Source organism: Coloeus monedula (assembly GCF_965178545.1).
Source record: "Coloeus monedula genome assembly, chromosome: 4".
Classification (NCBI taxonomy): Eukaryota; Metazoa; Chordata; class Aves; order Passeriformes; family Corvidae; genus Coloeus; species Coloeus monedula.
Window position 1 is genome coordinate 27,239,598 of NC_138784.1, and position 26,939 is coordinate 27,266,536.

The 26,939-nt window shown below is 39.0% G+C and overlaps 1 protein-coding gene across 1 annotated transcript in view; it reads right to left on the bottom strand.

The window, feature by feature from the left end:
* Positions 1-20,814, bottom strand: part of IFT56 (intraflagellar transport 56) — a gene marked incomplete at its 5' end in the record, with an annotated part of 46,257 nt that extends 25,443 nt beyond the window's left edge. Inside the window, 7 exons of the mRNA XM_082280855.1 lie at positions 1,145-1,219; positions 1,625-1,796; positions 3,051-3,196; positions 4,838-4,887; positions 14,239-14,353; positions 20,248-20,340; positions 20,677-20,814. Of these exons, the coding sequence (XP_082136981.1) occupies positions 1,145-1,219; positions 1,625-1,796; positions 3,051-3,196; positions 4,838-4,887; positions 14,239-14,353; positions 20,248-20,340; positions 20,677-20,814 (789 nt within the window). The remainder of the gene's footprint in view (positions 1-1,144; positions 1,220-1,624; positions 1,797-3,050; positions 3,197-4,837; positions 4,888-14,238; positions 14,354-20,247; positions 20,341-20,676) is intronic.
* Between the last annotated feature and the right edge of the window lie 6,125 nt (positions 20,815-26,939).

Sequence of the window (26,939 nt, forward strand, 5' to 3'; positions counted from 1 at the left end):
TAAGTTAATTCAAGGAAATTAATCCTTAAATTCCTATATAAACAGTAGGAAAAGGTCAGTGGCTCTGGTATTAGCATAATTCCTGCTTTAATACAGCTATAGAATTATACAGTGTGACAATCTTTATACTGAAGAATACAAGGATTTAATCCATATGTAAAGATTAACTTATTTCAGCTTTTAGCAGCTCAAAAGAGCGACACATTATATATAAAAGATTTTAAAGAATAACATAGTCTGAGAGAAGGGAACACACACAAAATTACAAACTGCTTATGATGTTTTCATGTGAAAAAACTTAGGCTAATGATTCTACATTTATTTAGAATGACACAGGATCCTAAAATGATCAGGAGCAGTCGATTATACTCCAGTTTCACATGACCATTCCTCCAACAAGATCTAATGTACTTATACAATAAAGCACTGGTAAAATTGCCAATTTACAAAATAAACAATACTAACTTACAAAAGTCCAGTTTGAAAGCAGTTTTAACTCTCAGGGAAAGAAGTGTTAGCTTGTGACGACTGTTCTTGAAAAACGACAAAGCAAGCAACTGCCCATCATTAAATATGAGCAATCTACTGTTACCAGCTGTTCAGCAAAATAATAATACCACTGAAGAGTAACCATTAGTTACTCTTAGTGACTCTTACTGCAGAACACAAAAGTATTCTGGTTTTATAAGCATCTTTTTTTCTAGAACTCCTTGCTTAGTACTTTTCGGATGAAGGCCATTTTCATGAGCTATCTTTATTCCACTTAAATTGTTCTGGTGCTAAATAGAGTCCAAGGTCACCCTGACTTTTTTCTACTGTGTCTTTACTGAGTGGGCTCCACAAAACATCTTGCAAAGGTATTCTTACACAACATACATTATTTTAATACGCCTTCATGGCTAAAAGCAACAGTATTATTATTTTCTTGACACAGTCTGAAACTGTCAGGGAAAAATTCCAGGAAAAAAAAAATACACTTGATGGCACATTCATTATACTGGTAGGATTCCTAGAATGGGACTTATATGGCAGCAGAGACTCAATTAAGTCTACAATTTTTCAAAATATACCATTTCATGAATCATCATGAAAAGCTCTACAAATGAATGCAGTCCACATTAAATCCCAGAAATGCATTACTTACCAGATTGTGCTTAATGAGTTCCTTGCCAAACTCAAAAGATGATGAGGCACTGTCTGTCAAGTTCTTGAGTTCTGCCTGGAATTACATACATTCCAAAATTTTAACATAAAACCAAAAAAGCACAGAAGCCTAAGTGGAGCTTCAAATGAGCTTCAAAGCTGCCAGCAAGACACCTCCACTGATGCTGGATGACGAAAAGATTTTGCCTTTCCACTTCTATCTAACTGTTTTAGCAACTGATTAATACGTATAAACATAAGATCAAAAGGATACTGGGAAAATGGTTAGGCCACTGTGCACGTATGTGGACAGATGAGTAAATACCAGGGAAACTGAAATAGGTGACATTCCTAAAAGGACACAGTGACAAGGTAAAGGCCATTATCAACATTACTGATTAAGACAGATACAAAGGAAAAGAAACATGCATGGAATCTTAAACTAAAATAAAGGTGAGTTGAAGGACTGTCCAATAGATACCTCTGCAGCTTTCCCATTGAAAAGTCGGAAATGGTTACAAGCCTTAAGGTTAAGAGCAATGGTGCTGTCAGGAACTTGCTGAAGATAAACAGCTAGCACTTCCTGGGATACATCATAGTAATCCAGTTTGTAATAGCACAGGGCCACATATACATTCAGAGCCAGGTACTCCCTGCAGGAAAGAGGATTAAAGAGAACCTTTAAATCCCACCAGATAGTTTAACATTTCCCACTGCAGTGCATTAAAATCAGGAAATAAAAAGAAAGCTCTCACTTCTATACCTATTTTACAAGCACATCAAAACTGGGGTTTCTGAGAAATGCTTAGAGCTTCTCTAGTTTGTTTGCTAAGACAGATTCACAGTATTTTTTTCCACAGCAGCTAGTGCAGCTTTTAAGAATTACCAATCAAACTTTTGGTTTGCAAATCTGGGAAATGGTGGCAACTTCACATCGAGGAAATGTGCAGAACATGAGCACCGTAATTAGCCTGGCAAGAACATGATTTTCTGAGCAATACACTCAAAAACATTTAATATGTAAATAAAAGTTTGTACTGAGCACAATTATTTCAAAAAGTCCTTGTCATTACAAGCAGTCAAGCCAGAAGAACTAGACACAGAGAAGAGACAAGCACTTGTGAAAACTCTAACTAAAAGGGTAATTGTTATGAAGGTTACTCATTTAGCTTTGAGTGATTGTTTCTGCAGGACTTGGAGGTTAAAATCTCTTCCCCAAGCATTACATCGTGTACGCATTATGATGGATTTCTCTGAAACATTGAGGAGCAGATAGTACCAAAAGATAGCTGTATTCTGGGAAAGCAGTTTCTATTTTATTAAAAATACTTCCAGCCACTTAAGAATTCAGTTTGTTCCTTGTTAAATTCTGAACTAAAAATTTGCAGAACGTAACAGAAAAACCCACTGACAAGTGTCATAGAGGATAAACAGAAAAGGAAAGAATTTCAGTCTTAAAGGAATGCAAGGAACTCTACATAAAACCCCTGAACCCTTCTTAGAAAGGCTACGAGGTGAAGGAGGAGACAGTCATTCAAGCAAGGTCACAAGATTGGACATCAGAGGGGAAAAAAAAAAAGACAAAGCATATATCCATTACCTTATATATATCTATAACCATATATCATTTCAGAAGAAACAAGTAACAAAATAAAAAATATATCAGAATGAATTAACCAACAATTTCACTGAAAGAAAACAACAGAGAGCAGACTTATTTTTAAACATGGGGTTTTCCATAATACTTTGAATGAACAAAATTGAGGAGTTTCAACTGGTGCATATTCTGTGATGGGAAAGGGACATAGTAGTTGTGAAAAATGCCTACTTTCAGAAACCAACCAACTACTTGGAATTTAAATACCACCAATAACCTAGATGCTCCAATAGGGTCTAGAGGTGCGCACCGATTATCCAGCAGAATGCGCTTGTAGATATCAATAGCTTCTTGGTAGTGGGACCGCATGTAGTGGATAGATGCCAGGCTAAGCTGATCTTCTGTAACATCTTGCAGATTCTGGTGAGAGCTCATCAGTTTCTTTTCATCACTGAACTAAAAAGAGTGTGACACATTCTCAGAAGAGTTCAGCAAGAAAAACATTTTAATTAACCAGGTTAGTTTTGTTCTTGCTGGTAAACAGCAGGATTAATATTAAACATCTGGAAAACCTCTGTTACTTTAAAGTTAATTTGACCAGTGGAGAAAGACAAACATTAAAGAGGCAGATGAGTTCAAACTGGATAAATGTTCGGCTAAAACTAAGCACACATTTTCCTTTAAGGTGTGATTTAGATACAATTACATGTCATGTGCTTTGATGGATAAGAGGGAAAGAGCTGAATGAATTATTTCACAAACAGAATTTCACAACACAAAATTTCACTGTAATTATTCAAACCAGAAAAAATTTTGCTGTTTGTACATCCAAATCTAATGCCTCATGGATAGCAGAAAAACATGAGACTTGCAATACGCAAGCCCTAATTTTCGCAAGTCTTCTTTGCAGCACTAACAAATTCACCAGTCTCCAGTTTCCAGTTTAAGTAAATTATTTATTTTTAAAAGCATTGATGAATAGCACATAAAACACACACAGAGAAGGCTAAAAATAAGGAACAGAGTTAAACCTACACATTATATTTGTATTACAATAGTGAAGTTGAGGCTGTTTACCTAATCAATCTACTCAAATCACTTATTCCACTGCTTCCTTTTGCTGGTTTTCCTGATTCAATAGTAATTATGAATTTCTCTTAGACACAAATTCTAATATTATGTATTTGTTTTTCCACCTATCTGCTAGTTTTCTTCAAATCCTTCTCCTCCCTCTTTCAGCCAGTCACAAAATGATACTCAAGTTAAAAAGCAAGATAAGTTGCTTAACAGAACTAAAGGCAATGGGCTTCAAAGTTTTGGTAAAACCCTTTCTTTCCAGTGACTAACTAGATAAAGAGAAGTTGTGTAATTCCTAGTTCATCACAGACATCTGTAAGTGCCAATGCCACTGTAAAAATGGTTTAAGATTTCTCTCTTAAAACTAACATACATTTAAGCAAAGAGAATCTGACATCAAAGCTAACATTCAGGATTTATACTTCCTTTTAAGTCAGTGTCTTTAGTAGCAGAATACTTGTCAAGTCTTCTGTACAGGATAGTACAAAGAACTAATTTAGGGAAGATAGCTATGTGTGGTAAGTGAAATAAGTACTTAATTGTTGTTGAAATTAAAGTACATTTCATGCTATTAACAATATGACTTCCTGGATACTGAACTACTGAGGATCAGTAATAGCATATACACCATTTTGGTCAAATTGCTAAGTATAAGAGAGCTGCAAGTTAGGAAAACTTGGTACATTTAGGAAAAAAAAGTAAAATAGTGGCTTCTACATTTTTGATTCTATTAAGGTTTCATGCTACTTGTGACCAAAAATGCCATTACATTCCTATTGTATGAGTTACGTGAACTGTATTGGTAAGACTTTCCTTAGAAACATGTTGAGGGGATCTATTCTGAGATCAAGTTTTCACACTTGCTTTCTCCTCCACATTTTTATACAATAGGGTGGTTACGAAAAGTATTTGTTCTTCTGCCACCATAGGCATTTTAATTGCTCTGCCTGGTTGCCAGCATAAATGACACATTATGAAATTGAAAACAAAAAAAGCAGGAGTGAGGAAAAGACATCATACCTTATGTGCCAGGTGAAAGAGTAAACGGTTCTGGAGACCACTCTTAGGTGCTGAAAGGGAAATTCAGTACATATTACTGTAATGAACTACTCAGGGTATGTCTTTATATTTTTTACTCTCTCAACAGACATGAATGCATCCATATTCTTTCATTAACTAGGCCAAATACAGTTCTTCACTGAGAGCCCTTTGCAGAGTATGCCTCAGGGGAGGTTCTACCAATTTTAGAGTGGTTTAGAGGTCTTCCTCATTCCTATCTTCATTCCTTGACTATTTCTTTTGAAATCCCTGTTGAAAATAATTGTTCATTGGCCTCTACCTTCCCTAAGCCTTAAAACTCCTATGAATTGCACTATCATTTCCCTGCAGCGATTTCTGGGTAATTCTCTGGGGGTTTTTTTGTGACATACAAGCATAGCAGCTTTTCAAAATAAAAAGTAGCAACACATAAACTCAAAGCTCCTTCTGTGATGCGTCACATATGAAGTAAGTTGTGATCTATAATTCCAGGAATCTTGTCAACTTCTAGTGTATTGAAAAACCCAGTGCTTGCTACCGTTTTGTTAGATACACACATTACATTATACATTTAATATTTCTTCTGTCCTTAGGAACTAAAGGCACACCAAAGAATTCTACAGCCAGAGCAGGTAAGATTCAAACTAAGATATGGCAAGAGATTTAAGGGGGATATCTTCTTACTAGAGCCAGTAAAGTTAATGAAATTTCTTGCTCTAGCAGGATTAGGAATTCCACTGAACTCACTCCGTATGACACAAATTGTTAACTGCATAGTTTTAAGTCACTAGAGCCTTTTGCTTCACCAAGAGCGACAAATGTCCTTGTCAAAAAGAGCTATTAATTTCTTTTGCAAGCAATCTTCCAAAAAGCCTTCCCTTGTTTCCTGTACTTTTCCTAGCCTAATGAGCACTCTCATTCTTGCTCAGACCAACCAGCTGGCAAACCATGTTCCACAGAAGGGGAGTACATGGAATCTTTACAAAAAGCAGAATTACTTACTGTGTTTATAAGGCCACAAAAGTGCAGAGTTAGCACAGCAATAGCCTGTAACACAAGGCTGTAATTCTTCTGACGTTCTAAACCATGAAAGAGGGCTCAAACCACCAATCCCTCTTCCCCACCATTCCCTGAAGATGGAATTTATTTTTTTAAGCAATTTAGGGAGAGATTTCCAAATTTCTTACTCTTTGTCTGCATAGTAAGTAAACTTCATAACACAGTGGACAGTGCCAAAACCCAGGCCATTCTGAACAGACTGGCAGTGCAAGGCTGCCCACCTACTTCTAACAAGTACAGGAGCTATTTCTTCCTTTTTATCCTTAGCAAGCTGTATTATTTCACCATGTTCCTAGAAAAATAAGGACAGTGAATTGTATCTTTAAAGAACTGCTAGAACAGAAGTCCAAAATACATAGGTGCTATGAGAGTACTCACAAAACCACATCTTGTAAGACACTTCTAACAGAGCATCAAGTTGTTAAGAAGCTAAATGGTCTTCAGTCTGGGATATATGTGGGAAATCTCATTAGCCTAATTATTAAAGAACAGGAAGTTTTTCTGATCTACAATAAATATTGTATAGGCAACTGTAGTAGTATAACTGACATGATAGTATGGTTATTTCATCCACTGAGTCAGAAAGTGAGAGTACCTTAACTTAAATCCATGCTCTTCACTCTACATGTTCCCCAGCATTAATTGATAGGTTTTAATATCAAAGTTTAGAAGGGTTGCACATGGAGCCCACATGTGCTTTTGTGAGAAACTTCGACCACAACCACCCTTCACAATTCAAAACATTTGGTCATCAAAGACTCCAAAAATACAAGCAGGACACATTGTGGGATTTATACTGAAAATAACATATCATATAATCACAGTACTATGGGTAAAGACACCAATGTTCCTTTTTTGAGTAGGTTTTCCTTATTTTTTTTCCTTTTTGAGTGTGTTTTAGCATTAATTTCACTGTGAAAATTGACTTGCAAGCAGTACTGTCAAGAACCTAAACCAAGGATTTCTTGTTTCACTGGTCAACCAGTAAGTGCATGCTACCCTTGCAAACCTGGCATTTGATCTGACATCAAAAATATTATTTACTTCTTGGCAAAAGCTGGAGAGTTAGCACACATTATTTAACACCTAAAAACAGGCAAAAGATGAAATCTGAGTTTTGATGGTATGCATGGGTACATGGAGGGTGGAAAAATGTTCTGCTTTGTAAGATATTATATGATACTAGCTATCTGATATTCTTTTTAATAAGTTGCTTAAAACCCTACACATATATAACCCTCTCGATATAGTAAGCAGAAATATGGAAACATTCAGTATCTACAGTTTCTTTTCTCTTGGTGCCAAATGCATTCTTTGAGGAAGACAAGGAAACATATGAACAAGGTCAGATTAGTTTTCAGAAAGAATGGAGTTATGAATATTGGATAAAGATGTGTCAATCACTGGAGCAGGAAGTGATACAACTGCCTCATCAGAGATAATGATTTTTAAGGGACATTTAAGGGACATTAGGGTTATTCTTTTATTATTCTCTGCTGCTACTGAATTTCATTGTCATTGATCTATTAATGCTACAACGAAGCACAATCTTCTTTTCCTGTTCCACTTTTTCAAGACAATGACTACTTTTTTTTTTTTTAAATCAGCACTAAGCAATCTTGGGATCACAACAAACATGATGACAATGCTGCACGGCAACAAATTGGACCTTGCTTTAGGTCTAGTATTGGCCTTGTATTCAAGCACTGAAATAGCTGGATAGGATATATCTCTTTCCACCTATGAAACGCACTGATATTCCTTTGCTAGAATTTTTGTCGTGATCAGTGCTGTTTTTCCAAGCACTAAAGTCATAGCTGTCATGGATCTGAAAAAGTGTTCTGTGTATTTTCATGTGCTGACACTGACAGGCACCTAGTGAAGTATTTGCTAAAATATATAATAAGCAGCTACAGTAGGAATGAAGACAGTTGTCTTCACTAATTATTTGTACCGGTTTGGCCAAATTTAGAAATATATCCTCTGAGAGAAAGCAGGTTACCACCCCTCCCCCTCCAGGTTTGGGGAAAATAAATTTTCCTCAAAGGAAAGTGAAAGAGATAAAAATTATTTATTTAACAAACACACGGGAAAAGGAAAATAATGCTAAATAATAAAATCCCTCGCTATGGAGAAAAAACCTGGGAAAGTGTTCGAGTCCTCCCTTTGGTCTCCTCGGAGCTGGGGCTTGGCCCAGGGCCAGGCCCTCTGTGCCCGGTGGAAAGTCCTCCTGATGTGTTCTAATATTGAAGCAGTCCAGCAGAAAAGGGAGAAAATCCGAAATTGCAGGGAAGGAAAAGAAATCCAACTCTCAGTCTCTCTCTGGAGAAAAAGAAGCTGAACCACTGGCCAAAAGCTGACTGGAAAGCAGCAAACCGGCTGCTTCCTCCCTCCCCTGCCGTGGCTGGAAAAAAAAGCGCTATCTCTGTGTGACCTTGAACAAGCTGCAAACTGCTTTGAAAAAGTTTTGCTCAGTTTTTTCCTTCCCCCTCCCAGGCTCAGTTTAAAGGCATAGAAAGGCACAAAGTTAATTTCTGGGCATAGGGCAGCAACATGGGATACACATCATAAAGTCACCGCAAGACATTATTACACAAAAAGTTAAACTCACTAGAAATGGCAGCTGAGACTCTTGGTGGGTTCCATATTGCTGTCTCAGGCAGTAAAAAGATGATGAAATAGAGTCATGGGCAATCTGGCATTTGTGCCCTCTTATAAGAGTTCAAGGCACGGCTGGTTATGCATCCAGCATTAACAAATCCCATCTAGCACATAATGCATATGCTATAGCAGCCCTTCACACATCAACAGGCATAGAACACACCTTAAACACACATAGCAGGAGCTGGTAGGAATGAAGCATGGCTGAGAAGGCTCCATCCTGACGGCAGAAAATATGACCAGAGGAAATCTTACTCTCCTTGTCCCTGAGAGACAACACACTGCTCACCTGAACACAGTAGCTGAATGAAGCCCTCTGTGCCTCAAAACCAAAGTTTTACTGGTGGAGGGGAAAATGAAAGGGAATGGGAAAAATGTTAAAAAAACCCCATGGTCCAGCAGTGAAGTTTACACTTACACTCACTTGAATAGCTCAACTGTTCAGAATTTTCTTGAATGAAATTTACAGAGGATATTCTGAAATTTTCCTATTCCCGCAAAACTTAAATGGCAGTTCGGCTATGTTCAGTTACTTGCAACACACACACATTTCATTTCAGTCATACTAAGCACAATAAATTAAAGATCATCAAATTAATTGTTCCTGGGCTGTAGCTTCCACTATACTTCTAAAAACAAAACAAGAAAATAAGGTTATTAGCTTTTAAACATGATATTTTCACTTGTGTACTCTCAAAGTTCCATATATGAAATGGCTGGTTTGAAACCTCAGCTAAAACGCACCAAAAATAACTACTGTTCTCAAGAAACACAGTAAAACAACAGGCAGATAGTTTTTCATGTAGGTGAACATGCAATCCTAAGGGAAAAAAACCCAGTAACTGTTCCATGCCTGCTTGTAACTGCACATTTTAACTGGTGACAACTATTTCACACCGGAGAAACATCACTTCATGAATAAGCAAAACCGGTTTGGAAAATGCCATTGTTCTTCCTAACCCATCTCTGTTCTGCTCTTGTACAATATTGCTCCTTGAATATAGGCTGTAAAATGAGTTCTCTATTCAGTTAAACCACATTCAGATCTGACACATACAGAGATGTGAAGAAGCAAAGAAATTACAAAGCTTTTCCCATCAAAAATTGGAAGGGATGAAAAAAACCCCCAACTTTAATGAATGGTTCAGCAATACAACCCTGTCTGTGCATGAATCTTAAATTTAATTCTAAGATTCCATTTATCCTAAAAAGACTGTTTTTCATAACAGACTTAACTGCAGCCCCACTTATGTGCACATTTTGTGGTTTAAAAGAACAATTTTAGTTCTTATGTTTTAGTTCTTAGTTTCTTTCTTAATGTAAGCCAACAGCTTCTGAGAGCACTATGCAGGCTTCTAAACACTCAAATCAGTTGCCAGGATCACAGTCCAAGTGTGCCAGGCTGAGAGTCTGTTCTTTGGCCTTTGCAAGGCACAGGAACTGTGAATGCAACATGAGAGTATTAGTTCTTATAATGAAAAAAATAATAATTTGCTATTATTATATATTAAACCAAGATCAGTACTTTAAACCTCATTCTCTCAAGACAAGATTGGCTACACACAGCACAGAAAACGTATGTTCAGCCAATGTATGAGAACACAGATGCAGAAGGAGTAAACAAAACATCACTTGGCAGCTTCACTATGGGATGACTACAAAACAACAGTAGCTGACTTGGAAGTAACTCTACCTTCACCTCAGAACCAGGAACATTAGTAACTGCAATGTAAGCGGACAACAGGGAAAAAGGAGAAGCCAGAAATATCTGAAAGGAATTTGGAAGAAAGCCCAGAGGAGGTAAAATACAACTGTAATGAAAAACCTTCAAGGAAGGATTTTTCTTTATTGCCTTTTTGCTCTACTTCTTAGGTTATATTTGCAGTAATTCTTTCTTATACGACTTTTGATATTCAGATTTATTCTTTCCTGAGAGAATCATAGAATCACAGAATGACTTAGGTTGGAAGGAACCTTAAAGACATCTAATTCCAACCCCCCTGCCATAGACATGAACACCTTCCACTAGACCAGGTTGCTCAAGGCCCTGTTCAGCCTGGCTTTGAACATTTTGAACTTCTCTGGGCAACCCCTCACCACCCTCACAATAAAAGAATTTCTTCCTTGTATCTAATCTAAACCTACTCTCTTTCAGTTAAAAGCCATTCCTCCTTGTCCTATCACTACATGCCTGTGCTAACGGTCCTTGTTCAGCTCTCTTGTAAACCTTGTCTAGGTACTGGAAGGCCTCAATGAGGTTTCCCTGAAGCCTTCTGTTCTCCAGGCTAAAAAATCCAATTCCCTTTGCCTTTCCTTAAAGGTGCTCCATCCTTCTCATCATCTTGGTGGCCTCTGGACTCGCTCGAACAGGTTCATGTCCTTCCTATGCTGGGGACCCCAGAGCTGGATTCACCACTCCAGATGGGGTTTCACCAGAGCAGAAGTGAGCAGAGGGGCAGAATCCCCTCCCTCACCCTGCTGTCCAGCTGCTTTGGATGCATCCCAGGATACAATTGGCTTTCTGGGCTGTGAATTCACATTGCTGGGTTATGTCCAGCCTCTTGTCCACCTGCACTCCCAAGTCCTTCTTGGCAGGGCTGCTCTCGACCTGTGCATCCCCAGCCTGTGTTGATACCAGGGGTTGCCCCAACCCAGGTGCAGCACCTTGCACTTGGTCTTGTTGAACGTCTTGAGGTTCTCACAGATCCTCCTCTCAAGCCTGTCCAGATCCCTATGGAGGGCATCCCATCCTTCAAGTGTGTGAACACCCCTACTCAGCTTGGTGTTATCTGCAAACTTGCTCAGGGTGCACTTGATTCCTTTGTCTGTGTCATTAATGAAGATATTAGATAACATTGATCCTAATATGGACCCGAGGGATGCCACTGGTCACTGATGCCCATTGGGACTCTGAGCTGTTGATCTCTACCCTCTGGATCTGACTGTCTGACCAATTCCTAATCTGCCTAACAGTCTACCCATCAAATCCATATCTGTACAATTTAGAGAGAAGAATGTTGTGGGGAACCATGTCAAAGAAGGTAAATGACATCTGTAGCCCTTCCCTTGCCCACTGATGGAGTCACTCCATCACAGAAAGCCACTAGGTTGGTCAGGCAGAACTTCCCCTTGGTGAAGCTGTGCTGGCTGTCCTGAATCACCTCCCCATCCTCTCTATACCATAAAGTTTAAATTAAGTAACAACAAGCTAAGAGATCAATTCACATCTATTATAAAATAAAGATAAAACCTTCCTCCACAAGAGATTGTGGACTATATATCTTGTAAGAATACATTAATTACCTCATGGCTTTTTATGATAATTTCCTAATTTTTAAGTATCCTGCATATTTTTCTGCATTAATGGAACGATGGTTAACAATAATTTCCTTAAGCAACAGCAACAGTACATGGCAAGAAGGAACTTGATTTGATTTATAGATATTTACATGTTTGTGTGGAAAACCTATTCCAGAAAGCTTGCTGATATTTATGTTCCCTTTCATACAGAGATTCTGTCACTGTAGAAATTTAGAATTATAGCTGAAACTAAATTAGTTCTCCTTAATTTGTTTTAGCACTATGCTACTTTCAGGAGCTTAACAAAGGTGTAGCAATAAACAGTGTGCACTATGCAAGAATTTAGGCAAAATAATCCCAAAATAGCAATGGTAAGTAGCCTAACATTAACACTACCTGTCATCTTTTCTGTGGTATTCAAGGCAGTATTGGATAAATGGTGTTCTTCTAAAGCCTTTACCTGTTCAAAGGAAGTATTTTGCTTCTTCAAGGTATTTGCAAAACCATGGAAGAGACCACAAGATGATATGGGCTCAGCAGTCAATACTATATTGCCAACAGCCATCACTGATGCAGTCCTAAGTTGTTAAAAAAAACCTAAAAGAGGATCTGACTTAAGCAAAAATAAAAAGGTTTAAACTCAATATAGGAAAGATTGAAAGGGGAGTATACCACACTTGGAAGCTTTCAGTGGAGAACAGACAACTGTTACAAATCTACAGCTGTGACTGCTTCCCCACTAAGCTTAAGTAGCCAGAAATCACCAGTATTACAGTACCCACAAGAAAGGTTTAGCACCTCATTATAAAAACTGGCATGCTGTCCTTCTTAAACAATTACATAAAATCAGGAACTGATGAGGAACTGAACTAATGTGACCACTCAGTTATTTTCTGTTCCCTCCCTCAGCTACGCTCCCTCCCACTCTTGCTTTCTTAATATTCCTACCCTTGCCTCCAGCACCCAAGTACCACTAACTGCACCCCCTACTCTGCTACTCACCATACTACTATTAACTAATCTGAAGGGGCATGACAAACATTAACCTTCCCTCACCCCCAGCTCATAGATAATAAATGTGCATGCCCAGCTGTGTATATGTCATCTCTAGAACGGATCACTGTAATTCACAAGATGTGAAGCGGATGACAGTGGCTCCAGCTGGTACAGGATGCAGCTGCTTGCTTCCTCCGTGGTTTAGGTCACAGTGACACCTCAAGCTCTATTGCCCATTTATTTTTAGACTCACTTCAAGTCCTATATTGCAATCTCCAAAGCTCAAATTTGTGGTACATTAAAGATTAAATTACTTGTGAATATTACAAATTTACACACCTCTTTAACAATACAAATCACAAAGCTCTGCGTGAGATTTTTTTTTATAATTGAAAACAAAAAACTTTTCCAGTTGTGGGATTCAAACTCAGCATGATCTTTCTGAGGATTTTAAAGGGATATAAGAACCTAATTATTTTTTTAAAATGCTACAAAGCTGTCCTTTTGGAAGGCACTACTTCACATCACAAGAAAAGTACACAATTATTTTCTTCCTACCCTATTTTCAGCACAAGACAAGAAGACTAATGAAAGAAAGAAGAAAACCCATCCTTCAACAGGAGTTTTATCCTAAGAAGGCAAGAGTCAGAGGTTGACTGAGATACCATTACTATTAATTCTACTTAAAAAGCACTGAGATACTATGGTTATAGAAAACAATATAAATCCCTAAGATACATAGGAAGTGATGGGCAACAAAATTAAACTATAGAAACATTTTTAGGCAGTAAAAATTGCCTTGGAATCTAATTCCCATTTCTCCTCTTTAAATGATCCCATGCTTGTTCAGATTAAAGTAGAACTGTAATAATGTGACTGTTGAACTTCATCCCTTGAAGAATCAGATACCTAACATCTGACTTACAAGGCAATGAGACCACCTACTAAGTCATTCAAACTATGTAAACAGAACTCTTGTCTTCATCAGGGAGAATGCTGAATTCTCTCAGATGCTTATTTTTTTATAATTTCTCTAGCCTAATTTGCTTCATCTGCACTGGCTCAGAGACATGGAATCAGTCAAAAGAAAAGTAACCTTTTGTTGCTGCTTGGCATATGCTGGGTTTTTAGAAATTAATAAAAGAAATTATTTTCCAGATGCTTCTTTTAGTTCCAGCTGCTCCACATGCCCAAGGTATTTCTAGGAAGGAAACTGCATCATAATTCTCCTGTTAAATGAAAGCTAACAAAACCCCAACCCCAAAAAACTTTGGTCAAAAGTATCCTTTATTGCATACTTTTGCTGGAAATGACTTTAAGTGTTCAAACCAATAAGCAGTCTTTTCCAACAGAGTGATACAGCTCACCTTTCAAAGCTGCTTGTTCTGCTTGTGTGTACATCCCCAGAAAGAAGTACGTACAGGCAAGGTTCACCCAAACATCTGGACTGCAAGTTGGTTGCTTGGTTAAGGCCTCATATTCCTGTAACAGAACAAAAGTTGATTTTTAAAAAATGCGTGAGAGCACATACATGTATTAAATACCATTCTTTCTTCCACGATTTTACAATGTATCATTAAATTACTGAGATCAAACAATTTATTCTGAAGTTCACTGCAGTCCTTACAACAAAATGATTATGTTTTAAGCTATGTCCCTACTTCTTTGTTTACAGCAATATAACAGACCACAGGGACAAGCAGTGCCATAAATCATCACGTATGAGCACAACTTCTGTCAATATTGAAGTTACAGAGATATAAAACATATTTATATTGTAAATATATTATTAGAAAAATATTATTTACATATATAAACCCCAATATATGTAAGTTATAAAGGCATCAATATAACCGACTTCTGTTGCTTTCCTAAGTTTTCCTCCAGTCAAAGCCTGGGAGCCATAAACACCAGGGAAATCTCTTTGTGAATACTTACTGAAGCAAGTGCTAAATGTGTTTCTGTAAACTTGTAGGTAGTGTCTTAGTGTATATTAAACCTGTGCAAGTATGTTTTAAGTCTGAGGTTATGCAATATAATAATAACATCAAGTGCAGGAAGAAAAATTTTTGTACTATTAATAACTAAAATAAATATTTTTAAATAGTGCTTAATTTTATCACATCCTTTTTTAGCTCCTATTTTTGTGTATGTTTTAAGATTACATATTAGTACAGTGGTACATGTATATAATTTATAAATGTATAGGTGTGTGTATATACATTGGGGGTGCGTACTCGAAAATTTTTTACTGATGGGGTACAGCAAAAATTGTTTGGAGACCACTGCATTAAAATACAAGCCTATAAGTCGGTATTGCGCAAATTCAAGATTTCCTTATAGATAAAGATTAATAATTTGTAGTAAATATTAATAACCTGTTCCTAACTTTACCATTTCCCATTTTAAGATTTACAGCCAACAGCTATAGAAAGGCACTAGACACTGGATTCTGGTATTTCTTACACATTCACATTCATTACATATCCTTTAATTCTGCCACATAAACTGCTTCATTTCTTGTTATTTGTGAAACAGCAAAAACTTAACACTTTAATCTTTCAATCTACCTTTTTTAAACAAAACAAACTTTGCAGCCACTAAACAATTATATTACTGAAGATAAACTTCTTTTCTCACAGTAACAACGGAGTATTAAACAGGTACTAAAAACAGAGGCAGGGAGATCTCTCAATGCCATTTTTTTCCCTATGTCACATTTCTAATAAATTACTAGGAAGGACCATCCCAATGGAAGTGCCTACTGCTGGTACTCCTGCTCTTCATCCAGTCATGGAGACAGGCAGCATAAGGCAAAGCAGGCAGAGTCACGCAAAGTACTCACAAGACCTGCTGAAGGAATGTCATCCATATACTCCAGATCACCACAAGTCACTCATTCCTCCCAGCAAAACAACCCCTTGCTGACTCTGTACTTGTTCTCCAAACATAGGAATTGGAAGTCCCCTCTACCTAGGGAGAGTTTAGCAGACTGAGCCACTGTGGGTGGGAGACTTCTTACCTCTGAGGAGAAGGACAGATATATATACTGCACAAGATAAAATAAGCCATGCCCAAAGGACAGCAAATTTCAAGAACAGAAATATGCTGACAACAATAAAGTTTAGAGTTTTCAAGCATAAAGAATTTTTTTGTTGTTGCCAAGTAAAAGTAAACTGCACTCCCAGAGAAGATACTGGTAAGGAGCACCCTTAAAAGCCAGCTCAGTCTTGCTAGTACTTCAGGGACTAGCTTTCCAACAATATTTACAATAAATAAACATATATATAATAAAAATCATCATAATAATGATTAATATAATAAAAAAGAAAACATTCACGTAGAGGCCAACCTTTCCTACTGAGGTCAGTTTACGTAGGCCTGTCACGGAGCTCTGAGAGATAGGCCAGTGCTGTTTATTGGGACCATCTGGAATCTTTCAAAATTCATTCAGATTAAACACACCCAAAGGTCTCTTTCGGATAGGGCTTCAGGCAGATAAATTAGAAAAGACAAAGTGCATAAACACAAGTCATGTTCTGGCTTGGCCATTCAAAGCAAGCAATATATAAAGAGTGTTCTAGAAGAACCAACATGAATCTATGGAAACACAGAAAATAAAAATTAGGACTATTAGTGCTCCTTATCCTGTAGTTCTGGGCCATATGCCCAGACTATGCTGTTGCCCCTCTCCTCACTGAAAGCCATTCAACATCAGCCTCTCAAAGACTACGTCACAAAAACTTTCCCCCCTCCTCTCTAAGTAAGTCAACAAACCCAAACAAACTAAATACTCTCAAACCTGTCCTAACAGTCAAACTGTGGCATACTTTTGCCATCCAGGAGCATTAACAACTCCTTGCTATTTCACTCTCCTCCTCCTCATGCCCGTATCATAAGACACATGCAATTTTCCTCAAAAGCAGGCTGCCAGGTTGGTTGCCTACAACTATGGGCATGTACTGACAATGTGGAGGGCCAGCTCAATGCCTGTATTATTTATCTGGATTCTCCAAGCCCATAAACACAGATGCTCAAGAGCCAATAAACAAGCCAACATATATGGCTGCTCCACACGTGCTCAAATGAGATACTTATCATAACCTGGCTACAGCGATGAGAGAGAAGCCTAGAGAACTCCCAGAGCTAAAAAATCTGTTTTTTACTTTCTATCTTCAGCTATCAGGAACTGGAGTGTACCTGTATTCTCACATTTCCCACAGAATTACTCAAGCATGACCAGATACTGCTCATGGATGAACAATTACTCTACTACAGCCCTGTTCCTTCCATGATTTACTATTTGACTAAAATTACCCTGAGCCAAGCCAGCAGGAGGTCTTGTTCAGCGAAGTGGTGGAATGGCTCCTACTACTCTGCCAGGAGGGAAGTGGCAGATTGGAGAGACTGTCGCTGGCTGTATGCAGTTTGTAGGATTTTCACAGAACAATGCATTGAAGGCTCTGGCCCAGAGAACATTCTTTGCTCTCATGTATGCAGCTGATGGGCCAAAATGGCATTACCACGTCCACCAGCTGCACCACGCCAGTATTCTGTGTGCCTAGAGGCAGAGGGTGCAGACTGCAAGTGTGAAACTTGTTCTTGAATCCAACCAAGACATGCGCCTGCCCTTGCCAATTCATCTCGTACATTTTTTAAAATACCTCTAATATATATATACACACACGCACAAACATATATATAAATAATAATAAATCCTCACTTTCTTAAGGCCCCAGCTGATTCAATTTATAAGATTAGGCATCTCAGAAACAGAATCATTGACCTGATGCTCTAGTTCTGGTATGTGGGTGACACTGGGAAATTTCTCAGAAAAGCTTTAAGATTAGAGCTATGAACAAGTGGCAGCTGCTGAAGAAAGACAGATGTTTTCTTCTTCATTACAGACAGTAGATGTGGAAGATTCCAGAAAACTAATTAGATGCCACCATCTACTAGGGAAGCTCTGGTTGTCATATGATGCCAGGAAGACCCAAGCTACCCAGTAAAAATAAGTTTGTCCATGAAGGAAGCTAGTCAGTCCCCAAGGAAGCATTGCATGACTGCCAAGCCCATTGCTGTACCATTTATAAAGTGGGGTACAGCAGTAGGGATGATCCCACCAGACCAGTGTCAGTGGCATAACCTTTGAGAAAGGCATCTGCTGTTAAGAAAGGGGAAAGTGTAACCCTAGTGAAGCTGAGGTTAGTGCTCTACCTAGAGGATACCTAACTGTTGTTGTGTTTTGTTGTGCCTGTGATAAGAGAATGTGAATTCTCTCACATGAATGTGACAGAGATTTTGCTGTCATTCCCTCTGAAGATATTCCTGGAACCGGATGCCTGTGTGTTTTTCACTTCTTCCCCATTTCTCCCATGACAGCCACCTCACCGCAATTCCCAAGTTTCTCCAAAAGTTGCTATGCAACCAATACGCCTGGCTCGCTAGGAAAGTATCATCATTAATAAAAGCATTGAACAGCGTGATTTCTGGAGACCCTCATCAGGGACACGGAATACAAACCATGAACTGTGAATACAGTGACACAGACTACGTGTTGCCACTTGCAAGAACACACAGGAGTGTGAATCATTTAGATTGTGTGCAATGTCATTCTGGAGAATTCTGCAGAATCTTTGACCCATAATATTTTATTTACAGTGCTGTTGGCACTCCCAGAAGAGTGCTCCAAGATCTCAAGGGTATAGATTATCGAGGAATTTGTCCTTGAGAATACAGCAACAATACCTCTGTAACATAGGAGAAGAGATAACAGCATTTTACACTTCAACATGGAAGCTGATAAATGAAAGGCAGTTCAGTCTCCACAGTGCAATGAGACCTACAGCCTTAGAAACTAAAACTAGAGTGTTCTGTCCCCGAAGAAACTAGGTTGGGATGCATAGGCTCATTTCCCACATCACCACAAAATGACAAAGCTATCAGGACTCATCACTGTGCAAAAAACCAGTATTACATCTGAAAAGACAGGCCCTGTGATCTCTCACTTAAAACAGACACAAACAATCAAACTACAGATCGCTCATACAAACCTTTCATTGTCCTTTCTTGGGTAGAAAAACGTGAAAAAGACTATGTTGCAGTTTTTAAAGGCCTGAATCAACAGCATCACCTAGTGGTGACTCAAACACCACATGCAAAAACTAATTAGAAAAAAAAGGCAGTTGCCTTTTTGTTGAAAGAAATGTACAGTCTGCTCTGGCTATGAAAGCATCTACTGGGTATTTCAAAAAGCAGAATTTATTTCAAATGTATTTTCAATTTACTTCTTATTTCAAAGAAATTGCAAGTTATTTTTCATTTGTACATGAACACTTTTTTTTTTCTAAACTTCCACTTGCTATTAACACCTAATGCCTAGATGTAAATTAACTACAGCAACTGATTGTTCTATTCATAATATTTAAATTCCATAAGTCTACACATGAATATTAATTGACCATGATGTCCTGTACTACTATTCTACATTCTATACTGTGCATACTGTCAATTTGATTCACTGAGCATTTCTAGTATCTCCAACAGATGTTTTTCTCTTCAGTTTTTTAAAGGGCAGAGTGCTTTGTGCCTTTCTTACTTGGAAGCTTTAGAGTTTTCACCTCATGGATGCATCTTGTGCATGTGACCATTTATCTAAGAGAGAAAATATCATCATTGTTCTATAATCCATTTATTTTCTTTTTATTATTTTTTCTAATACTTTAACATCTGTTTTTAATATTGATTCTGGGGAAAGCAAGTTCAAAGACTGCAAAACAAGTTATACTTCATTTATACATCATAGTAAAGAGACACAACAGAACTCTAAGATGCAAATATTAAAAGGTACATATTTGAACAATTAACATATATTTTAGTGACTTAAAGCTTTTGGAAAATAAGACTATCTCATTTAGTTGAATTACCTAATACAAGAAAATGCAGAGAAGAGCAATAAAGTACATTAAATGGCCAGGGGCATCAACGTCTAAAGAAAGAATTTTATCATGCATATCACAGATAAGCTACACAGTGAAGACAAAAGCATTATCAAACCTGAAAATCGAAACTGTGGAAACCTAGATGCAAAAAGGGAATGATGGATTTAGGACATGAACTCTGACATTCAAGAGAACAAATTAAGTTACTGAACCTAGTATCAATTCAGTAGATAACATTAAAAAAGTTCTATTTTCATAAGCAAACAGCACTTTCTTTTCCAATCCAAACTGCTTTCCACAGCATCTGCCTTATTGCTGTACATTTGTACCTTAACTGGCTAGCAGGGCTGTTCCGTGTTACAGACCATCTTCCTCCAGTTGTCATTGCTCTACCACAACATCCCAGCCTCGGGAAGCACGATTTCTCCAGCTTACCTCCAGAGCTCTCTTGTAGTCACCCAAATGAAACGCACAGTATCCGATCCAAAGGTTGCCATCCTCCTCCTCCTCACCCACGTGCTGTTTAAACTTTGTAGGGAATAAAGAATGTAAGAATTTTGTCAGCTGCCACAGTTTCTAAAGCCCCACAGATAACCAAAGCAATACTAGGCCATCACATATCGCAGATGATTTGACAGCTGTGGATGCTACTGGGGTGGAGCTGCTTTCACATTTCGGAGGGCAGCAGCAGGCAGCCCTCACAGGCCAACCCGGCTCTGTGAAGCGGGGAGCAACAGATGCCGCTGCAGGGCCCCCAAGGGTGCGAGAGGGACACAAGGAAGGGGAACGAGTCCTCTCGCCCCGCAGCCCTGAGGGCACAGGGCTGGAAGCGACGACACCGCTCTACCGAGGAAAGCCCGTCACCTCCAGCAAGGCGATCGCGCCGGTGAAGTCCCTCTGGGCCAAGAGTTCCTCCAGCTGTGGCACCTCCTTCCCTTTCTTCTTCCGCCTGTCTCCCGCCGGCGGGGTACCCCCCACGGCCGGCTTGGCCCGGGAGAGCATCTGGGCAGAGAGCGAAGAGGAGCCGGGGTCAGAGCGGGCCCTCCCTCGGCGGTGCCTCCCGCGCCGCGTCCCCCGCCCCGCCGCCCCTCACCATCCTGCGATCCCTCACCGCCCCGCCGCCCCTCACCATCCTGCGATCCCTCACCGCCCCGCCGCCCCTCACCATCCTGCGATCCCTCACCGCCCCGCCGCCCCTCACCATCCTGCGGCCGGGCCCGGGCTCCGCGCTGCGCTGGCGGCGCCGTTGCCGGGGTAACGGCGGGACGGCGGAAAGCCGCGGCGAACGGGCGCCGGCTGACGACCGGGCCCGTCCCCAGGGTTCCGCCTCCGCTGCGGCGGACGGCGATCTCCGCGGCGGCTCTGTCGGTCCGAACCGCGCTGGTTCCTCCCCCAAACCCCATGGCTCTTCCTCTCCTCGCCTTTGGCCCTTGGCCTGAACATCCGGGTCCCGCTCTTGGCTCGCAACAGCCTCATGCAGCGCTACGGATTTGGGACAGAGTGGCTGGAGAGCGGCCACGTGGAAAAGGACCTGGGGGTGCTGGTTGACAGCGGCTGAACATGAGCCAGCGTGTGTCCAGGTGGCCAAGAAGGCCAGTGGCATCTTGGCTTCTGTCAGATAAAATGTGGCCAGCCCCTGTACACTCGTGAGGCCACATTTCGAATCCTGTGTCCAGTTTTGAGCTCCTCACGACAAGAACGACATTGAGGGGCTGGAGCGTGTCCAAAGGAGGGCAGCAAAGCTGCTGAGCACAAGTCTGGTTGTCCCAAAAAGGCTTTTTTTACCCTCTGTTCAAAACAGAGGCCAAACCACACAGAGTCAAGGTATTTAATGTATTTACAGTTCTGCATAGAAAGGATGCTGGGTGACAAGTCCACAAAGCCAGCATAACAACTACCAAAACTTTTCATTGTTTATACATTTTAGCAAACAAAGGCATTAAGGTCCATTGTCTGCAAGTTACATAGTTCTCTTAAAAATCAGTATTCTGTCTTCTATTAATTAATGATTCTCTAGCTTTTCATGCTAATTAGTACACATACTCAGCCTTTCTCTTCTTCTGGGTCGGTGTCAGTGAGTCAGTCGTGATTTACCCACTGCCAATTACCTTTTACCCAGCTGGGGCTGATTCAGCACAGTTGCTGAGTTATCTTTATTAGTTTCTTCCTTATTTTGGGGGTTCTGCCAAATGTTCTTGTGGCCTGTAAATTCTACATTTTTTTGTGCCCACTATCAGTGGTACATCCTTATTCCCAAGCTTTGTTAACCTCCCTTTAGGTCTGAGATCATTGAAACATGTCAAGCCCTAAACCTTAAGAAGGCAGTTCTACCACCGAGTCATTTGTCTTTATAACACCTGGACATCACTTAGAGCTTGCTTGTTAGCTGCCCTCTTGTTTCACAGATTAAATCGCTTTTTGATTAGTCTTGAAAATATACAAAGATCAAACATCAAAGAACATATTTTCTTAAGAAAATCTTTACATATTTCACATTTTGCAACATAACGATGAGTGGCTGAAGGAGTCTGGAGAAAAGAAGGCTCAGGATAGATCTTATTGCTCTCTGCAATTACCTGAAAGGGGGTTTTAGCAAGGTGAGGGTTGGTCTCTTCTCCCAAGTGACAAGTGGAAACAGCTTCAAGTTATGTCATTGGACGTTTAGATTGGGTATTAGGAAAAAATTCTTCATTGAAAGGATGGTTAAGCATTGGAACAGGTTCCCCAGGGCAGTGGTGGAATCACCATCCCTGGAGTGTTCAAAAGACGTGCAGGTGTGGCACTTAGGGACATGGGGAACTGACAGACCTGCAGTGTTAGCTTGATGGCTGGACTCGATGACCATAGAGATCTTTTCCAACCTTCTATGATTAGAAATGTCAGTGCAGAGGACTAAAACATTACACTACTGCTGACAGCTCAACTAACTAAAAAACACATATCCATGGACAGGACTAATGAACTATCTGTATTTCCACCTTTTTGCCTTCCTTGAGAAGAAAAATTATTTGAACTTTATCAGGAAAATAAAAAGCAGCTTTTTTTTTTTTTTTTTTGTATGAATAAATATATCCTGTCATCTTCCAATCATCTGTAACATAGACCAGCAGTAAAGAACTGTGTGTTGCTTCTTTAGAGTATGGGTTCCATATTCACTGTGTCCCAATCACTTCAAGATGGCTTTACCCAGGAATGATACACCCAGCTTGCAACTCCATCTGAGAGGCTGCTTTGCAACCAGGAACCACTGGAGCTAAACAGCACCGTGATGGTGTCCCTTGTTGATGAATGTGCTTTCAAATCACAGGCCACAAAGAAGGAAGGCGGATAATCCACTCTCCCACAAAGGATTTCTCTGCAAGAAATTAATTTTTAATTAGTCAAAGTGATAAAGAATGTTTGCCAGTGATTTTGTCTTCCTTTACAGCTCTTGTCTATTATGTAAGGTATTATTTCTGTCAGGAGAAAACTAATTTTCTGTAAATAATTCTGAAATTATTTGCCCTTTCAGAGATTTGATTTCAAGTGGTTGTGGTTTTTTTTAATATTGTGTGTATGGACTAATTCATATAATACAGATATCTATCCTCTTACCACTTTTCTAGGGTTTTCTATTATCTAATAGAAAAATAATTCCAGCAGGATAGAAGAGTGAAGTCTTCTCTGTAAGAACCTTGTGAAATCAAGAAAAACATCTAGATTGACAAGGATATTGTAAGATGCATTTTCCCTTTCGTATCTTTAACAATGCCTCAGAAGTACTTCAGTTCAAACTGAAAGAAAATAATAGTGGTTGTAAATACCTCAAAGTAATTTTCAGTAGTGTCATAGAATATTCTGGCTCTGTACAATAAACTAGGAAAACTGAAGATTTTGGGTTGAGACTCTTTTTTTACCATGCAAGTGCCAAAGTCTGTTGGGTAAAGAAGGAGAAACAGAAAAAGCACAAGGTGTCATTGATAAAGGAGTTATATTTTTGACTGAAATGCAAGCAAACAGACAGTACAATTAGGCAAGATTCTTTCGTTTTTTAAAGAAAAAGTAACTGAAAATTGCTTTCTTCTAGTTTTTTTACAGAGATTCTTTCAGAAGATCCTGTTGTTCTAAGGATCAACATAAATACAGCTAAGGTATTGACTCAAATGAAAGAGCTCTCAGCTGCTCCATTGGTTTCTTCAATTTCCAAGTGGCTCCTGAATTTGTATGTCGTGGATCTGAAGCTGGGGAATGCACAAGAGCTAACAGGTACGCAGTGCCAGTGGGTTAGCTGTGGGCACAAGAAAGACACTGTCAAACTGAGATAAAAAGTGATAGCAGCATCAAATTGACCAAAATATTTTTAACATGTCTGGTGTAGAAATTTTTACAAAGATTTAATACAAAGTAGGTGGAGATGTTATAATCATTTCTTCATATGAAACACTAAGATGACAATTCATAAAGACAAATCAAAAAGTTTGTCTATTCTAGAATAACACTGGAAAACTGCTGCAGTTCTTACCTTCACTATTCTTTTAGCCAGTGCCATTATCCTGAGTCTGTGAGCTGTAAAATGATTAATGACCATGTTTATTTCCACACAGAATTGCTGGGAGAATGGGAATTGACTTACACTGATGGCAGCAAAAGGGAAGTCAGACACCCTTGACTAAACACCAAGATAAGCATCAGAGAATGCAATAAGTGTTTAAATAAAAAATCAGAGCATGGAAAGTGAGGTCTAAGAAAAGAAGAGGAAGGAGGGGAAGGAAATAAAAAAAGGTAGAGAAAGCAAAAGAAAGAAGTGGAAAAAAAATCATCATCATATAACCAAAGCAAGAGGTTAGGACATGACCTTTGCATCAGCAACAATCATGTGCTTCAATTCCCACAATATCTGGGTAAGATCATGTTTTTTCAGTAATGATGCTTCACCATGTTCTGCATCTTGTACCTTTGAAAATGCATCTGACAACATCTGACTTCTCAAGATAAATGATACGCAAAAGTGAGAGCAATGAAATGCTCCCCTGCTACAGCTACAAAGGCAATCCCTCGAGAAGGGAAAAGGGGAAGTGATCCCTTTAAAAGCAAGGAACTTGAAGAATACTTGCTTCCTTTTTTATAGTGTCAGCAACTTCTGAGTCTTAATCTACCCTGGATAGACCACCCACGACGAGAGAAGCTGAAACACGTAAGTAAGCATGGATCATGTGTGCCTTTATGAACAAACATGCTTTTCTTCAGCCTCTATTGCCCAGCTCAGGAAGGCAAACAACAGCCATGTCGGTTAAAGACCTCCAAATGGTGACATGAAAATTCATCATTTTTATCTTTATTTGGGAAAGGCAAACTCGCTTTAGTTTTCACTTACGTTTATGTCTGTGATTTTTATGGGTCCACAGGAAACGCACCTTCAGAATTTTTCTGATATTTCCAGCACCCACCTGTCATCAAGATTCAATCAAGTTAATAAAAAAGCTGTCCTTGTATTTGATTTTAGCATTACATTTCGGTAAGTTTTTAGAAGTTTATGTATGTAGGACCAAAGGAGGGGAGGCAAGACAATCCACTGATCCAGTGTGAGTCAGTCAGAACTGAAAATGCAGCATGGTTAGCTGTGTCCCCACAAACTTATCCAAGCCAGAGAGCTACATCACTACAAGTGCTATGTCCCAAAGAATGCAGTTGTACTGGTTCAGGACGTGTGCTGATATATTTGCACAGTGTTCCACTACCATCTGGATTTACAGGATCAAGCGTGCACTAGCTTGAAAATCTCATAACTCCATCCCATCACATAGTATAAACATGTGTAATGTTTAACAAAAAGAGTTTAAAGAAACTGAAGTATATGTCCAAGACAAAAATTATTACATACTCAAGCCATTTACCTTTGTCAAGATAAACAGAACAGATGTTTGCCCATTAAGGATAGCTTACATTTGTCTCTTGACAGGGGTGTATCCTGCTGAGTGTAGAATAGAGGCAAACCGGTACGCTGAAAAGATAAATATGTCCTGTCACTCTGGAAACAAAGTCCTTCAGAGAAAGGAAAGACTTCCTACTATTTATTTTTGTAGTATACAAGTTAGGTGGATAAATAATATTCACATCAGAATGTCTATGTGTTGGGAAAGGGTTAACAGGAAGAAGACTTTCTTAATTGAGCTAGATATTTATGACACAACATATATTAGCTTCATCTTCTGGTATGTGGCAACATAATAGATCAATGGGAAGATGGGGCCACCACCCAAGCTGCTGGTAATATGATGCAATTGCACTTTTCTTATCGTTGTCTGTAGTGTTCCTCTTACTAGATTGGTAACTTCTGATGAGAACAGTCAGTGCTTTGCAGTGTAATTTCATTCTAATCTGTGTCAGCAACTAAATTATGGTAGCAACCTGAACTCTCAATAACCCATGGGAATGGCAGTATTATCATGCTGTACTATCAGGATCATGCATCACGTGACCCACGTGTTTTTATGTTGGTTTACTGCCTTGTTGCTTATCAGTTGCTGGTTCCAAGGAATAGTGTTTGCAAAATCTTTATATTCTTCTGTAGTAAATGAGAAAGAAAAAAAGATCAGTTCTGAAAAGTCAGTATAGCTGCTATGCAGCTGCTATACATGTTTACTATATCCATGTATCCATGTATACAACTGCTACATAGGTATAATATACAGCTAAGTTCATAATAATTATTGTCTTCTAAGTCTAGATAGTAGAAGTATTGTAAAAATAATTTAAAAGATGGAAAAACATTATTTCATGTCCCTGGTCTCCTCTCTAATATTGAAAGTTAAAGAAGACATCTTTATACTCTCCAGTTGAGACCTATAAGTTACTGACATTAAATAAACGCAGACATTACAGAGCTGTATTTTTTTCTTTTCTGTCTGTAACCGTATTTGTGATTCCAGCCTCTAACAAAACTGAGAAAAGGGAAACTGAAACATTTCTATTTTACTTTTCTTCAATCTGATTTTCTAAATCTTTTTAAAGACAGGGTAAAAGCTGTTAAAGCCCCGGACAATCAAAATAATTTGGAATCAGACTGAGTAATAGGGGGTAGAACTTGAAAACGACATAGATGTTTTTCAGCATTTATCCTGTTGGCTAAATATGAAGAATTACTACAA